Source organism: Hylobates moloch, unplaced genomic scaffold (genome assembly GCF_009828535.3).
Source record: "Hylobates moloch isolate HMO894 unplaced genomic scaffold, HMol_V3 SCAFFOLD_1, whole genome shotgun sequence".
Lineage (NCBI taxonomy): Eukaryota > Metazoa > Chordata > Mammalia > Primates > Hylobatidae > Hylobates > Hylobates moloch.
This window is the reverse complement of record NW_026652276.1, coordinates 11,745,977-11,763,436: the sequence shown is the minus strand read 5'-3', so window position 1 is coordinate 11,763,436 and position 17,460 is coordinate 11,745,977. Positions and strand designations below refer to the sequence as shown.

At 42.6% G+C, this 17,460-nt stretch overlaps 1 protein-coding gene and 1 non-coding gene across 2 annotated transcripts in view; both read left to right on the top strand.

Annotated features, from left to right (window-relative positions):
* The window catches only part of FBXO36 (F-box protein 36), a 93,924-nt gene that overhangs the window by 42,612 nt on the left and 33,852 nt on the right, over positions 1 to 17,460 (top strand). The window contains 2 exon segments of the mRNA XM_032754074.2: positions 13,904 to 13,939; positions 13,942 to 14,014. Of these exon segments, the coding sequence (XP_032609965.1) occupies positions 13,904 to 13,939; positions 13,942 to 14,014 (109 nt within the window).
* On the top strand, positions 10,678 to 10,780 carry LOC116809793 (U6 spliceosomal RNA). Its single transcript, XR_004369978.1, has one exon. It is a non-coding gene; the product is annotated as a U6 spliceosomal RNA (small nuclear RNA).

The following is a 17,460-nucleotide window of genomic DNA, read 5'->3' as shown; positions in this document are numbered from 1 at the left end:
TTCTCTGTCCCCCAGGCTGGAGTGCAGTGGCGCGATCTCGGCTCACCGCAACCTCCACCTCCTGGGTTCACGCCATTCTCCTGCCTCAGCCTCCCGAGTAGCTGGGAATACAGGCGCCCGCCAACACGCCCGGCTAATTTTTTGTGTTTTTAGTAGAGACGAGGTTTCACCATGTTAGCCAGGATGGTCTCGATCTCCTGACCTCGTGATCCGCCCGCCTCAGCCTCCCAAAGTGCTGGGATTACAGGCTTGAGCCACCGCGCCCGGCTTCCTTTTCATTTCTTTTTTCTTTTTTTCGAGGCGGAGTCTCGCTCTGTCGCCCAGGCAGTGGTGCAATCTCGGCTCACTTCAAGCTCCGCCTCCCGGGTTCACGCCATTCTCCTGCCTCAGCCTCCGGAGTAGCTGGGACTACAGCGCCCGCCACCACGCCTGGCTAATTTTTTGTATTTTTAGTAGAGACGGGGTTTCACTGTGTCAGCCAGGATGGTCTCGATCTCCTGACCTCGTGATCCACCTGCCTCGGCCTCCCAACGTGCTGGGATTACAGGCGTGAGCCACCGCGCCTGGCCCTTTGTGTTTCTTATGTGTGGCACTATTGTCTGTAGTATGTAATCCTATGAATGGAATTGCTGAGTCACAGGATGAAAGCATCCGTAATTTTATTAGATTATGCCAAATTTCCCTCCATACATTTTGTACCACAGTGGTGAGTTCCTGTTTCCCCAAATCCTTGCAAATGAAGTGTGTTTTTATTCTTTTGGATTTTGCTAGTCTGGATGGATGAGAAATAATATTTCAGTAGGATTTTAATATGCTTTACTATTATGAGTGAAATCGAGCATCTTTTTATATGTCTATGAGGCTTGTGAATTTTTTTTTTCCCTGTGAACTATTTGTTGATATTTTCCCTCTTTGTACAAACTCTTTAGGGAGATTGCCTGTCTGTAATATTAATTACAAATGTTTTTTACAGTTTATCATTATTTTATTTTTTACTTTGTTTTGATGGTTTTTGTTTTCAAATCACATTTGAGATGTGCTTTTAATACAGTAAAAATCACTCTTTTCAGTTTGCATGAATTTAAAAAAATGTATAACCACCATCATTATCGAGATATAGACTATTTCCATCAACCTGAAATTGTCCTCATACCTCTTTGTGGTCAGTTTCCTCTTCCATCCCTAATCGTTGGTATCATTGATCTGATTTCTGTTTTTTTCTTTGTTAGCCTGCCGTAAATGGAATGTTATGGAACATAGCATTTTCTGTCTGGCTTCTTTCACTTATCTTAATGCTTTGAGATTCAACTGTTATTGCATGTATCAGTATTTCTTTTTTTTTTTTGAGACGGAGTCTCGCTCTGTCTCAAAGTGGCTGAAGTGCAGTGGTGCGATCTCGGCTTACCACAGCCTCCACCTCCCGAGTTCAAGCGATTATCCTGCCTCAGCCTCCTGAGTAGCGGGGACTACAGGTGCCTGCCACCACACCCGATTATTTTTTGTATTTTTAGTAGAGACAGGGTTTCACTGTGTTGGCCAGGCTGGTCTCGAACTCCTGACCTCGTGATCTTTCCGCCTCGGCCTCCCAAAGTGCTGGAATTACAGGCGTGAGTGACCGCGCCCAGCGCATGTATCACTATTTCTTTTTATTGTTGAGTGACATTTTGTCATATGGATGTACTTACCCATTTACCACTTGATTGTTTTGGTTATTTCCAGTTTGGAGCTATGATGAACTAAGCTGCTTTAAACATTTCTAAAAAGGTCTTTGGCCGGGCGCGGTGGCTCAAGCCTGTAATCCTAGCACTTTGGGAGGCCGAGGTGGGCGGATCATGACGTCAGGAGTTCGAGACCATCCTGGCCAACATAGTGAAACCCTGCCTCTACTAAAAAGACAAAAAAATTAGCAGCGGGCGCCTGTAGTCCCAGCTACTCGGGAGGCTGAGGCAGGAGAATGGCGTGAACCCGGGAGGCGGAGCTTGCAGTGAGCCGAGATGGTGCCACTGCACTCCAGCCTGGGGGACAGAGTCTGGCTCTGTCTCCAAAAAAAAAAAAAAAAAAAAAAAAAAGGTCTTTGGAGATTTTTCCATGCAATAAGTTTTTATGTTTATTTAGTAGAATTTATCAGTCTTTATTTGATTGTTTCCGGATTTTGAGACATAGTTTGAAACATGTTGAAGGAATTCACCATTTTTTTCCTTCTAGGACTTATATGGTCTGATTTTTTAATATGCAGACCCCTTCTTTTTTCCTTTTTTTTTTTTTTTTTTTGTAGAGATGAGGGTCTCACTATGTTGCCCAGGCTGGTCTCAGACACCTGGGCCCAAGTTCCCACCTCAGCCTCCCAAAGTGTTGGGGTTACAGGCTGAGCCACTGCACCTCACCTATATGCTGATCTTTGATCTACTTACAGTTTTTCCTGGCGTGAGGCATGAATGAATTTTCTTTTTATTTCTTTTTTATTTTTTTTTATATTTATATTCTTTTATTATACTTTAAGTTCTAGGGTACATGTGCACAACGTGCAGGTTTGTTACATATGTATACATGTGCCATGTTGGTGTGCTGCACCCATTAACTCGTCATTTAACATTAGGTATATCTCCTAATGCTATCCCTCCCCGCTCCCCCCACCCCACAACAGGCCCCAGTGTGTGATGTTCCCCTTCCTGTGTCCAAGTGTTCTCATTGTTCAATTCCCACCTATGAGTGAGAGCATCCAGTGTTTGGTTTTTTGTCCTTGTGATAGTTTGCTGAGAATGATGGTTTCCAGCTTCATCCATGTCCCTCCAAAGGACATGAACTCATCATTTTTTATGGCTGCATAGTATTCCATGGTGTTTATGTGCCACATTTTCTTCATCCAGTCTATCATTGTTGGACGTTTGGGTTGGTTCCAAGTCTTTGCTATTGTGAATAGTGTCACAATAAACATACGTGTGCATGTGTCTTCATAGCAGCATGACTTATAATCCTTTGGGTATATACCCAGTGATGGGATGGCTGGGTCAAATGGTATTTCTAGTTCTAGATCCCTGAGGAATTGCCACATTGACTTCCACAATGGTTGAACTAGTTTGCAGTCCCACCAACAGTGTAAAAGTGTTCCTATTTCTCCACATCCTCTCCAACACCTGTTGTTTCCTGACTTTTTAATGATGGCCATTCTAACTGGTGTGAGATGGTATCTCACTGTGGTTTTGATTTGCATTTCTCTGATGGCCAGTGATGATGAGCTTTTTTTCATGTGTCCGTTGGCTGCATAAATGCCTTCTTTTGAGAAGTGTCTGTTCATATCCTTCGCCCACTTGTTGATGGGGTTGTTCGTTTTTTTCTTGTAAATTTGTTTGAGTTCATTGTAGATTCTGGATATTAGCCCTTTGTCAGATGAGTAGATTGCAAAAATTTTCTCCCATTCTGTAGGTTGCCTGTTCACTCTGATGGTGGTTTCTTTTGCTGTGCAGAAGCTCTTTAGTTTAATTAGATCCCATTTGTCAATGTTGGCTTTTGTTGCCATTGCTTTTGGTGTTTTAGACATGAAGTCCTTGCCCATGCCTATGTCCTGAATGGTATTGCTTACATTTTCTTCTATGGTTTTTATGGTTTTAGGTCTAACATTTAAGTCTTTAATCCATCTTGAATTAATTTTTGTATAAGGTGTAAGAAAGGGATCCAGTTTCAGCTTTCTACATATGGCTAGCCAGTTTTCCCAGCACCATTTATTAAATAGGGAATCCTTTCCCCATTTCTTGTTTTTGTCAGGTTTTTCAAAGACCAGATGGTTGTAAATGTGTGGTATTATTTCTGAGGGCTTTGTTCTGTTCCATTGGTCTATATCTCTGTTTTGGTACCAGTACCATGCTGTTTTGTTTACTGTAGCCTTAGAGTATAGTTTGAAGTCAGGTAGCATGATGCCTCCAGCTTTGTTCTTTTGGCTTAGGATTGACTTGGCAATGTGGGCTCTTTTCTGGTTCCATATGAACTTTAGTTTTTTCCAATTCTGTGAAGAAAGTCAGTGGTAGCTTGATGGGGATGGCATTGAATCTATAAATTACCTTGGGAAGGATGGCCATTTTCACGATATTGATTCTTCCTATCCATGAACATGGAATGTTCTTCCATTTGTTTGTATCCTCTTTCATTTTGTTGAGCAGTGGTTTGTAGTTCTCCTTGAAGAGGTCCTTCACATCCCTTGTAAGTTGGATTCCTAGGTATTTTATTCTCTTTGAAGCAATTGTGAATGGGAGTTCACTCATGATTTGGCTCTCTGTTTGTCTGTTATTGGTGTATAAGAATGCTTGTGATTTTCGCACATTGATTTTGTATCCCGAGACTTTGCTGAAGTTGCTTATCAGCTTAAGTAGATTTGGGGCTGAGACAATGGGGTTTTCTAGGTATACAATCATGTCATCTGCAAACAGGGACAATGTGACTTCCTCTTTTCCTAATTGAATACCCTTTATTTCTTTCTCCTGCCTGATTGCCCTGGCCAGAACTTCCAACACCATGTTGAATAGGAGTGGTGAGAGAGGGCATCCCTGTCCTGTGCCAGTTTTCAAAGGTAATGCTTCCAGTTTTTGCCCATTCAGTATGATATTGGCTGTGGGTTTGTCATAAATAGCTCTTATTATTTTGAGATACGTCCCATCAATACCCAATTTATTGAGAGTTTTTAGCACGAAGGGCTGTTGAATTTTGTCAAAGGCCTTTTCTGCATCTATTGAGATAATCATGTGGTTTTTGTCTTTGGTTCTGTTTATATGCTGGATTATGTTTATTGATTTGCATATGTTAAACCAGCCTTGCATCCCAGGGATGAAGCCTACTTGATCATGGTGGATAAGCTTTTTGATGTGCTGCTGGATTCGGTTTGCCAGTATTTTATTGAGGATTTTTGCATTGATGTTCATCAGGGATATTGGTCTAAAATTCTCTTTTTTTGTTGTGTCTGTGCCAGGCTTTGGTATCAGGATGATGCTGGCTTCATAAAATGAGTTAGGGAGGATTCCCTCTTTTTCTATTGATTGGAATAGTTTCAGAAGGAACGATACCAGCTCCTCCTTGTACCTCTAGTAGAATTCAGCTATGAATCCATCTGTTCCTGGACTTTTTTTGTTGGTAAAGTATTAATTATTGCCTCAATTTCAGAGCCTGTTAGTGGTCTGTTCAGAGATTCAACTTCTTTTTTCAAATGGCCACCCAGTAGTTCCTAAATCATTTATTCCGAAATCAATATTTTTAATCTGATTTGAGTTCTATTTTATAATTATTTATATTTAATTAGTATTAAATATTATAATATTCAATTAAAGTTATGAATTAAAAACGTATTTTCCCTTAAACTTTCAACACACAACTTACAAACGTAGTAAATTCAATTATAAATCAAATAATTTTGTGTTAAAACTTAAAACTCTTATTTTCATTGTACTTTGATTAATGTTTAATTATACATTTGACAAATTAAAATCTCAAACATTTATGCACTGTTCACAAACTTAAACTGTCTTAAACATATTAATTAAAGACACAAAACTTATACATCTAGCAAATTTAATTCTCTTAAATTTTTGTTTTGTTTTGTTTTGTTGAGACAGGGTCTTGCTTTGTCACCCAGGCTAGAGTGCTGTTGCGGGAACACCACTCACTGCTGCCTTGACCTTCAGGGTTCAAGCAATCCCCTTGCCTCAGCCCCACTACAAGCTGGGACTACAGGCATGTGCTACCATGCCTGGCTAATTTTTGTATTTTTTGTGGAGATGGTATTTTGCCATGTTGCCCAGGCTGGTCTCAAACTCCTGATCTCAAGCAGTGTACCCACCACAGCCTCCCAAAGTTCTGGGATTACAAGCATGAGCCACTGTGCCCGGCCAAATTATTATTATTAATAATAATAATTGGAGTGCAGTGGTGCAATCTCCACTGACTGCAACCTCTGACTCCCAGGTTCAAGTGATTCTTATGCCTTAGCCTCCCGAGTAGCTGTGATTACAGGCATGCACCACCACATCTGGCTAATTTTTGTATTTTTAGTAGAGACGGGGTTTCACCATGTTGGCCAGGCTGATCTCAAACCCCAGACCTCAAGTGGGATCCAGCCACCTTGGCCTCTTAAAGGCATGAGCCACCACACCAGGCCCAAATTATCTTAAATTTATATACCCCTTATAAACTTGAGTAAATTCTGTTAAGCATTTCAGTCTATAATCACGAACTGAATATATTTAATTTTCTCAAGCATTACCAAAATCTAAAGACGCATAATTAGAATTCTACCAAGATCAAACAAGGCTTTTTTTTTTATTTTTTTGAGAGAGGGTCACACTCTGTTGCCCAGGCTGGAGTGCAGTGGCACAATCAACAGCTCACTGTAACCTTGACTTCCCAGGCTCAAGCAATCCTCCCACCTCAGCCTCCCTGGTAGCTGGGACTATAGCTGGAGGCCACCACACTCACAAATTAAAAAATAAAAATAAAAAAAATTTCAGGCCAGTCACGGTGGCTCACACCTGTAATCCCAGCACTTTGGGAGGCTGAGGCAGGTGGATCACGAGGCCAGGAGATTGAGAACATCCTGGCTAATACGGTGAAACCCCATCTCTACTAAAAATACAAAAAATTAGCTGGGCATGGTGGCACATGCCTGTAGTCCTAGCTACTCAATAGGCTGAGACAGGAGAATCGCTTGAACCCAGGAGGCCGAGGTTGCAGTGAGCCAAGGTCAGCCACCACACTCCAGCCTGGGTGACAGAGACTCTGTCTCAGAAAAATAAAAAATAAAAATAAAATAAAATTGATAAATTGGGCTTTGTCAAAATTAAAATCTTTTGCTCTGTGAAGACCGTGCTAAGAGATGGAACAGAATAGGAGAAAATATTTGTAAACCACATATCTGACAGAGGATTAGTATTTACAATATATAAACAAACAATCTTGTTAGAAAATGGACAAAAGAGGCCGGGCGCGGTGGCTCACGCTTGTAATCCCAGCACTTTGGGAGGCCGAGGCGGGCGATCACGAGGTCAGGAGATCGAGACCACGGTGAAACCCCGTCTCTACTAAAAATACAAAACATTAGCCGGGCGTGGTGGCGGGCGCCTGTAGTCCCAGCTACTCGGAGAGGCTGAGGCAGGAGAATGGCGTGAACCTGGGAGGAGGAGCTTGCAGTGAGCCGAGATTGCGCCACTGCACTCCAGCCTGGGTGAGAGAACGAGACTCCGTCTCAAAAAAAAAAAAGAAAATGGACAAAAGATATTAAGAGGTATTTCACTGAAGAATATATAAATGGCAGATAAATCCATGAAAAGATGTTGAACAATTAAAATCACAGTGAGACAGCACTACTCACCTATCACAATGGTTAAAATAAAATAGTGACACTACCAAATGCTGGTGAGGACCCAGAGAAGCTGGATCATTCATATACTGCTGATAGGAATGTAAAATGCCCATTACCATTTTAAGTGCCAACATTTTGACAGTGGCAAAAAAAACTAAATATTCAGCTACCATATGGCCCAGCAATTGCACTCCTGGGCATTTATCCCAGAGAAATGCAGACTTATATTCATATGATAACCTACACACAAATGTTTATAAAAACTTTATTTGGGGCCGGGCGCAGTGGCTCACACCTGTAATATCAACACTTTGGAAGGCTGAGGTGGGAGGATTGTTTGAGCCCAGGAGCTCAAGACCAGCCTGGGCAACATAGTGAGATGCTATCTCTATTTAAAGAAAAAATATATATATTTGTAATAGGCAGAAACTGGAAACAACTCAGAAACCTGAGCATCAAAGTAGCAGTGTGGAAGAAAATCCAGAAGCTAGAGAAGAGTGCACTTTTAACCTAGGCTGTAAATAGTTATGGGAGGGCATAGTGTGAGCCTGATATGTTTACAGCATTCTCAGAGTCAAAATCAAAAGGAAGCCATCTCTATGTAATTGCAGCGCCAGCTTAAGAGCCCAGCACCTCATTACTATTATCACCAATGCTCTTGACGTCACAGAGGACAATATTCCATGTGAAACACTGCAGACACTCATTTAGGACATGATTCAGAACACTCAGATCCTGAAGATAGATAACTTTTAGGAGAACTTTCGTCTGTTTATTCCACTTATAGTTTCCTTTTTTAGATATATTCACGGGTAATATAGATTTGTCATATTAAAATTAATATGTTGCTATAACTTGTAAAATGAATGAATTAGTATAATTACTAACAATAATGTTCTAAAATACATGCCTAACGAAGAATTAAAGAGCTCTTTCAGTAACTCTGAAATAAGTGATGAAAAACCATTGTCTTAATTTCCTGGCTCCCCTCATAGTCTAAAATGGCTGCAGCAATTCCAGCAATTGCATCAACACACAAAAATTATCAGTGCCCCAAAAGGAGCTGTGTTTTGTTGTGTCTCTTCTTACAAGTGATAAAATCATGGCCGGGTGAGGTGGCTCACGCCTCTAATCTCAGCACTTTGGTAGGCTGAGGCGGGCAGATCACCTGAGGTTGGGAGTTTGAGACCGGCCTGGCCAACATGGTAAAACCTCATCTCTACTAAAAATATAAAAAATGAGCCAGGCATGGTGGTGAGCGCCTGTGATCCCAGCTACTCAGGAGGCTGAGGCAAGAGAATTGCTTGAACCCGGGAGGTGGAGGTTGCAGTGAGCAGAGATCGTGCCACGGAACTCCAGCCTGAGTGACAGAGCAAGACTCCATCTCAAAAAAAAAGAACAAACAAACAAAAAAAACAAGTGATAAAATCTTTCTCAGAGTCCCAGCAGACCTCTGGTATCTCATTGGCTAAAACTTTATCACATGCCTGTGCCCATACCAGTTGCTGGCAGGGGGAAAAAAAATCTACCCAGAAATGACTTAGACCAATCAGGGCTTGCCTCCTAGAACTACTGATGAGGCCTATACTCTGAGCACAAGCTATGTGCAAAAGAGGATACTGGAGAAAAGGAAGGGCAGGTGGGCAAATGAATGCTGTGTGGCAAACAGCATCTGCCACAGATTCCCAATCACATCCACTGTGTTTGAAGATTATTAATTTAACTTTTTTTTTCTTGAGATAAGGTCTCATTTTTTAACCCATGCTAGAGTGCAGTGGTACAATCATGGCTCACCACAGCCTCAACCTCCTGGGCTCAAGTGATCTTCCCACCTCAGCACAGACACGCACCACCATGCCCAATTAATTTTTTTTGTTTTTAATTTTTTGTAGAGACAGGGCCTCACTGTGTTGACTAGGCTTGTTTTGAACTCCTGGGCCCAAGTGCTCCTCCTGCCTTGGCCTCCCAAAATGCTGGGATTGCAGACATGAGCCACTGCACCTGGCCCAAGTATCCAATTCTTTTTTTTTTTTTTTTGAGATGAAGTCTCGCTCATCTCAATGATCGCAATGACGCAATCTTGGCTCACTGCAACCTCTGCCTCCTGGGTTCAAGTGATTCTCCTGCCTCAGCCTCCCAAGTAGCTGGGATTACAGGCTCCTGCCACCGCGCCCAGCTAATTTTTGTATTTTTAGTAGAGACTGGGTTTCACCATGTTGGACAGGCCTGTCTCAATTGAACTCCTGACCTCAGGTGATCTGCCCGCCTCGGCCCCTCAAAGTGCTGGGATTACAGGCATGAGCCACTGTGCCCGGCCTACCAAGTACCCAATTTTTAACAATTACTAGTAATTAGGAAAATCAAATACCAGGTCCGACTGAAAGCTGAAATAATTATCTTTGAAGATTATGATTAGGAAAATAGATCTCAATGAAGTATAGCTATGATTGAATACTATTAGACAGTTGATGAAAAAATATGGTTCTGATCTCCTGGCTTTTGGGGCTGAATTTATCACTGTAAATATGAAGGACTGACCAGTAAGTGACCAGCAAGTGAACAAAGGGAGAGAGGAGGAGGGAAGACCTGCCCTTATGGAACATACTCTGTGTCTGGCATCGTGCAGGGCACTTTGGATATTCTCTCATGTCATCCCACCAAAATTCAGTGGGATGAGTATCATCCCACTGCCTCAGCCTCCCAAAGTGGTTACAGGTGTGAGCCACCATGCCCGGCTGGATTCTGAGTTTTTATTATCATAATTCAGCTATGACAACCATCTTTATTAAAAAATATTGTGGCCAGGCGTGGTGGCTCACGCCTGTAATTCTAGCACTTTGGGAGGCAGAGGCGGGAGGATCACGAGGTCAACAGTTCGAGACCAGCCTGGCCAACATGGTGAAACCCCATCTCTACTAAAAATACAAAAATTAGCCAGGCGTGGTAGTGTGCGCCTGTAATCCCAGCTACTTGAGAGGCTGAGGTAGGAGAATAGCTTGAACCCGGGAGGCGGAGTTTGCAGTGAGCCAAGATCCCACCACTGCACTCCAGCCTGGGACAGAGCAAGACTCTGTCTCAAAAAATAAAAAATAAAAAATACTGTGTACCTTGTCAATAAATTCCTTAGGAAAAACTCTTCCAAGTTGGATGTCTGGGTCAAAGGGCATGGATACCTGAAAGGCTTATAATAGCTATTGCCAAACCAGTTGACACTCCTCTCAACGATTTTTTTAAAGGGCTTCCATTTTTCCCTGTCCTCACCAATATAGGGTTTTATCACTTAAAAAAATTACCAATTTGAGAAAAAATAAGTGTTAGAAAATATCTTATTATTGCGTTCGCTTTGGCAGCATACATACTAAAACTAGAACTATACAGGGAAGATTAGAATGGCCCCTGCGCAAGGATGACATGGAAATTCATGGAGTGTTCCATATTTTTAAAAAATGTCCTTAAAATTTTAGGCCAGGAGTGGTGGCTCATGCCTGTAATATCACCACTTTGGGAGGCCAAAGTGGGCAGATCAGGAGGTTAGGAGTTCAAGACCAACCTTGCCAACACGGTGAAACCCCGTCTCTACTAAAAATACAAAAATTAACCGGGTGCAGTGCGGGCACCTGTAATCCCAGCTACTTAGGAGGCTGAGGCAGGAGAATTGCTTGAACCCAGGAGGCGGAGGGTGCAGTGAGCCGAGATCGCGCCACTGCACTGCAGCCTAGGGACAGAGCAAGACTCCATCTCAAAAAAAAAAAGTCTTTAAAATTTTAAATATGTCTATTAGGCTGGGCACAGTGGCTATAATGCCAGCACATTGGGAGGCTGAGGTGGGCAGATCACTTGAGCCCAGGAGTTTGAGACCAGCCTGGGCAACATGGCGAAACCCCATCACTACCAAAAAAAATACAAAAATTGGTCGGGCGCGATGGCTTACGCCTGTAATCCCAGCACTTTGGGAGGCCGAGGCGGGCGGATCACGAGGTCAGGAGATCCAGACCATCCTGGTTAACACGGTGAAACCCCGTCTCTACTAAAAATACAAAAAATTAGCCGGGCACAGTGGCGGGCGCCTGTAGTCCCAGCTACTCGGGGGGCTGAGGCAGGAGAATGGCGTGAACCCAGGAGGCGGAGCTTGCAGTGAGCCGAGATTGCGCCACTGCACTCCAGGCTGGGCGAAAGAGCGAGACCCCGTCTCAAAAAAAAAAAAAAAAAAAAAATACAAAAATTAGCCTTGGGGTGGTGACACGCGCCTGTGGTCCCAGCTACTCAGGAGGCTGAGATGAGAGAATCACTTGAGTCCAGGAAGTCGAGGCTGCAGTGAGCTGGGGTCGTACCACTGCACTCCAGCCTGGGTGACAGAACAAGACCCTGTTTCAAAAAAAAAAAAGAAGAAGAAAATAGCTATTAATTCTGTTTTAATAAGCACAACACATGGAACATAATTGAATCTTGCAGTTAAGTTGTGATTGTGAACATTAGTTTTCTGTGTACTGTTCTGTAGAGTGGTCTGATGGGTTGTAGTGTGAAGGTTATACATAAAAAAAAAGCGTCAGGCCTCCAAAGAAACTCTGTGTTTATGAGTTAGCAGAGAGGAAACTTGGATTCTGGTCCTAGCTAGCCGTGTTTCCTTAAGCAAGTGTTATATTCTCAGTAATTTACTTTAAATACCTTGGAGGGGCCAGTGGGAAGCTTATCTGTGTGTGCGACTTAACTTGAATGTGTGCCATGGAGAGCGTCCCTCCAGTGGCCATTGTGACAAGCACTGCAAATGTTGCCTTCTAAATCAGTACCAGAGGGTTCATTAGTTAGTATAAGGAATGTCAAAATAATTTTTCCTTGATGAAATGAATGGTATGCAAGATATGAGGCCAACAGATTGTACAGGCATCTCTGCCTTTTCATGAACAAGTTAAGAGGCAAGCCCAGCAGTGTAACATTTCTGGAGCGGTGCCCTGGGCTCGATCTCCATTTGTTCAGGAATCCCCCACTCAACCAAGGATTTTGTTGCTTGATCTGGCTGGAAGGATCACCGACTGTCATTATAACATAGAGAGGCCTTGCCTATTAATATTAAATAATGTTTAATGGAAAGGAAACTTGCAGTGCAGAGAGATTGTCCAGGCCTGTGTTGCTGTAAAATGCATGCCAATTCTACTGCAGTGCTTGATACCCCTCTATTGTTAATTGAATTGTGTCCCTGCCAAATTCTAGTGTTGAAGCTGTAGCCCCCAATGTGACTGTATTTCCCATCTTTCTCCTCCTAGCCTTCATCGAAATGCAGGCATAATTTGGTCTGTTTCTCAAATCGGAGGAAGTTTTGTCATCTTAATTACCTACCCAGCTCCATTACAGGTTTAAAAACATAATATAAGATATGTTTCAAGGGGCTTCTCATCAGGCCCATTAGTTGACACCGCCATGAAATCAACACAGCCTTTAAGTGCAGTCTATAACCATGGAAATGAAGTTTGCTTCAGATAAACCAAAATTCTCAGAGAAGACAAATGTGCTATCAGCAGATCCATTACCAAGAAGTGTCCTGTGTAATGACACTTTTTCATGCATCAAACTAAGCATAATGATGCTTTCCCTATCTCTGTCCATGTAACGGTTGCTCTCTGTGGGAAAATTATCCACTCATCTTTTCTGTCCCTGTAGACGGGGAAGGAAGGAGGAGAGCTGAGCAATTTCTTTGGAATTAGCTCCCCAAATTATGGAGTGTTTATTCTCAGACATCTTCCTGAAACAGATAACCATTTGGCTCTGGGTGACTTTAACATCAATTGACCTGATGGATTTTTTTTTTTTTTTTTTTTGAGACAGGGTCTCACTCTGTCACCCAGACTGGAGTACAGTGGTGCGATCTCAGCTCACTGCAGCCTCAACCTCCTAGGCTTAAGGGATCCTCCCACCTCAGCCTCACAAGTAGTAGGGACTACAGAGCACACCACAATGCCCAGTTCATTAAAAAAAATTTTTTGTGGAGACGGGGTCTCACTATGTTGCCCAGACTGATCTAGAACTCCCAGGCTCAAGCAGTCCTCCCACCTCAACCTCCCAAAGTGTTGGGATTACAGACGTGAGCCACTATGCCCAGCCTTTGACCTGATCTATTTTATTTTATTTTTTTTTTGGTTGGGTGACGGGCGGGGCAATAGAGTTTCACTCTTGTTACCCAGGCTGGAGTGCAGTGGCGCAATCTCGGCTCACTGCAACCTCCGTCTCTAGGGTTGAAGCAATTCTCCTGCCTCAGCCTCCCTAGTAGCTCAAGTGATCCACGCACCTCAGCCTCCCAAAGTGCTGGGATTACAAGTGTGAGCCACTGCACCCGGCCGACCTGATCGATTTTAAAGGTTCCTTTTAGCACTATGGTTTTGTGATTTTAATCTCTAAGGAAAATGTTCTTTGATGCCCAGAGCTTAATTCTAATTTGATGTAATGCTAGACTGCAAAGTTATAGCTAATGTTGGGCACATAGCCTTATGCGAATTTTCAAAACCCCAAACTTAATGTAACTGTTAGTATTGAAATCAATTTTAATTCATATCACTTTGTATTTAATTATAGGTAATCTTTAGATGGTGGAAGATCTCTCTAAGGAGTGTGAGTATCGATCAACAAAACCTGGAGAAGCAAAAGAAAACCATGAAGACTTCCTAGAGAATTTACATCTTCAAGGTAAGGAAGGGAACATATTATATACCACCATTAAGTTCTCATTAATTAGCGGTAGATTTTGTTAAAGAAGTTTCAAATATATTATCACTTGAAATATTGATATGCAATTATGTACTTACATATACAGTGTTAGATTCTTAAAAACCAGAAAACTGTTATTTTTTTCTCTTGGAAAACATATTAGCGTTTGGCTGGGTGCGGTGGCTCATGCCTGTAATCCCAACACTTTGGGAGGCTGAGGCAGGTGGATCACAAGGTCAGGAGTTCGAGACCAGCCTGGCCAAAGTGGTGAAACCCTGTCTCTACTAAAAATACAAAAATTAGCCGGGCATGTTGGCACACGGCTGTTATCCTAGCTACTCAGGAGGCTGAGGCAGGAAAATCACTTGAACCCAGGAGGCAGAGGTTGCGGTGAGCTGAGATCAGACCATTGCACTCCAGCCTGGGCAACAAGAACAAAACTCTGTCTTAAAAAAAAAAGATCCTAGGTTAACATGTGGACTCCATTAATGAAGTTAAAATCAAGTAAATATAGTTTTATGCTATAATATTTCTGAATTGGGCAGTGGCAAACAACCAAGTGGTTTGGGCTTTACTGGGAAGGGCTTGAGGGGAAAACTTTTATATGGTGTTTTCTGAAGGAAGACAAAATATTTGATTGGTTAGAGTGGAAATTCCCTGGTTAGAGGTTAGTTGGCAGTTTCTGACTGGTAAAGTCTCTAGTTAGAGGTTAGTTGGCGGTTTCTGACTGGGTAAGCAGAAATTTCCTTTTCCTGTGCTACAACCATCTATATTTAAAAAACATTTTTTTTAATTAAAAAAAATTTTTGTAGAGCCAGGGTCTATGTTGCTCAGGCTGTTCTTGAACTCCTGGCCTCAAGTGATCCTCCTGCCTCAGCCTCCCAAAGTGCTGGATTACAGGCGTGAGCCACTGCACCTGGCCCAACCATCTGTTCTGAGTTGGGTTTCAGTTTGCTTACATAAGAACTCAGGACACTGGAGACATCTAAGCCCAATTGCTTCCCAATTAATTATTTTAACACTTCTCAATATGAATAATTCAAACATAAAAAGCAGACAGAATGGTTTTTTTTTTTTTTCTTTTTTTTGAGATGGAGTTTCACTCTTGTTGCCCATGCTGGAATACAGTGGCGTGATTTCAGCTCACTGCAACCTCCACCTCCCAGGTTCAAGTAATTCTTGTGCCTCAGCCTCCCGAGTAGCTGGGATTACAGGTGTACACCACCATGCCAGGCTAATTTTGTATTTTTAGTAGAGATGGGGTTTCACCATGTTGGCCAGGCTGGTCTCGAACTCCTGACCTCAGGTGATCCACCCACCTCAGCCTCCCAAAGTGCTGGGATTGCAGGCGTGAGCCACCACGCCTGGCCAGAATGGTTTTTAACTAACTCCCGTATACTCATGACCCAGCTTCAGCAATACTCAAAATGTGACCCAAACCTATAGATGAAACCCACTGTTCTCACTGGATTATTGTGAAGCAAATCCCAATTGTTATGTCTTTTAATCTTAATCTACTTTAGAATGTGTCTCTCAAGGGACTGTCTTCGACTAAACTCTTTAATAATTACTCCTTAAAAATAAAAATTTGCCAGGTGCAGTGGTTCATACCTGTAATCCTTGCACTTTGGGAGGCCGATGTGGAAGGATTAGTTGGGCCCAGGAGTTCAAGACCAGCCTTGGCAACAGAGTGAGACCTGGTCTCCACAAAAACAAAACAAAACAAAAAACAAACAAACAAAACTTTTTAATTAGCTAGGTGTGGTGACACGTGCCTGTAGTCCCAGCTAATCAGGAGGCTGAGGTGGGAGGATTGCTTGAGCCCAGGTGGTTGAGGCTCCAGTGAGCCCTGATCATGCCACTGCACTCCAGCCTGGGCAACAGAGCAAGAATATCTCAAAAATAATAATAATAGCTGGGCACGGTGGCTCACGCCTATAATCCCAGCACTTTGGAAGGCCAAGGTGAGCAGATCACCTGATGTCAGGAGTTCAAGACCAGCCTGGCCAAGACGGTGAAACCCCGTCTCTACTAAAAATACAAAAAATTAGCTGGGCATGGTGGTGGTGGGTGCCTGTAATCCTAGCTACTCAGCAGGCTGAGGCAGGATAATTGCTTGAACCCAGGAAGTGGAGGTTGCAGTGAGCCGAGATCACGCCATTGCACTCCAGCCTGGGCAACAAGAGCGAAACTCCATCTCAAAAAATAATAATAATAATAATAATAATAGTAATATTTTAAAACTAGAAAACACCTTAGAGATTCTTATTATAGTTAACAATGTTATTTATATTAATATCAAGTACTTTTGCTCTCATTTTATTGTTATAATATCCTTGTGAAATAAATATTATTGCCATGAGATTCAGAAAGGAGGATCTTACAGCTAAATACCAACATTGCCAGGACTAAGCATTGAAACTTAAAAAAATCAAGCATGTTAATCTCATTTAGAAGGCAAACTCTGAGTGGATCTTTGATAATCAACACTCTTTTAAAAATTCCATTATTTAGGCCAAGCGCAGTGGCTCATGCCTCTAATGCCAGCACTTTGGGAGGCCCAGGTGGGTGGATCACCTGAGGTCAGGAGTTTGAGACCAGCCTGGCCAACATGGTGAAACCCCGTCTCTACTAAAAATATAAAAATTAGCCGGGCGTGGGGGCGGGCGCCTGTAGTCCCTGCTGCTCAGGAGGCTGAGGATCGCTTGAACCTGGGAGGTGGAGGTTGAAGTGAGCAGAGATCATGCCACTGCATTCGAGCCTGGGCAACAGAGTGAGACTCTGTCTCAGAAAAAAAAAAAAAATCCATTATTTAACAATAATAGTATGCAATAGGCCAGGTGTGGTGGTTCACACTTGTCATTCTAGCACTTTGGGAGGCTGAAGTGGGAGGATTTCTTGAGCCCAGGAGTTTAAGACCAGCCTGGGCAACATGGCAAGACTCCATATAAATATATATAGTGTGTGTGTATATATATATGTGTGTATGTGATAGTTTTGTTTTATGTATGTGTATATATATATGTGATAATTTGTTGTTGTTTTTTGTTTTGTTTAGAGAGGGAAGGTTTTGTTTTGTTTTGCTTTCTTAAATAGTTAAAAGTTGGGCTGGGTGCGGTGGCTCATACCTATAATCCCAGCACTTTGGGAGGCAGATGCAGGTGGATCACCTGAGGTCAGGTGTTTGAGACCAGCTTGGCCAACATGGTGAAACCCTGTCTCTACTAAAAGTACAAAAATTAGCCGGGTGTGGTTGTGCAAGCCTGTAATCCCAGCTACTCGGGAAGCTGAGGCAGGAGAATCACTTGAACCCGGGAGGCGGAGTTAAAAAAAAAGAAGTCTGGTGGATTGAGTGGTTCACTGTCTTACCATCTGTATGCAATATCATTAACTCCTTTATGGCAAATATTTATAAAATTCATTGT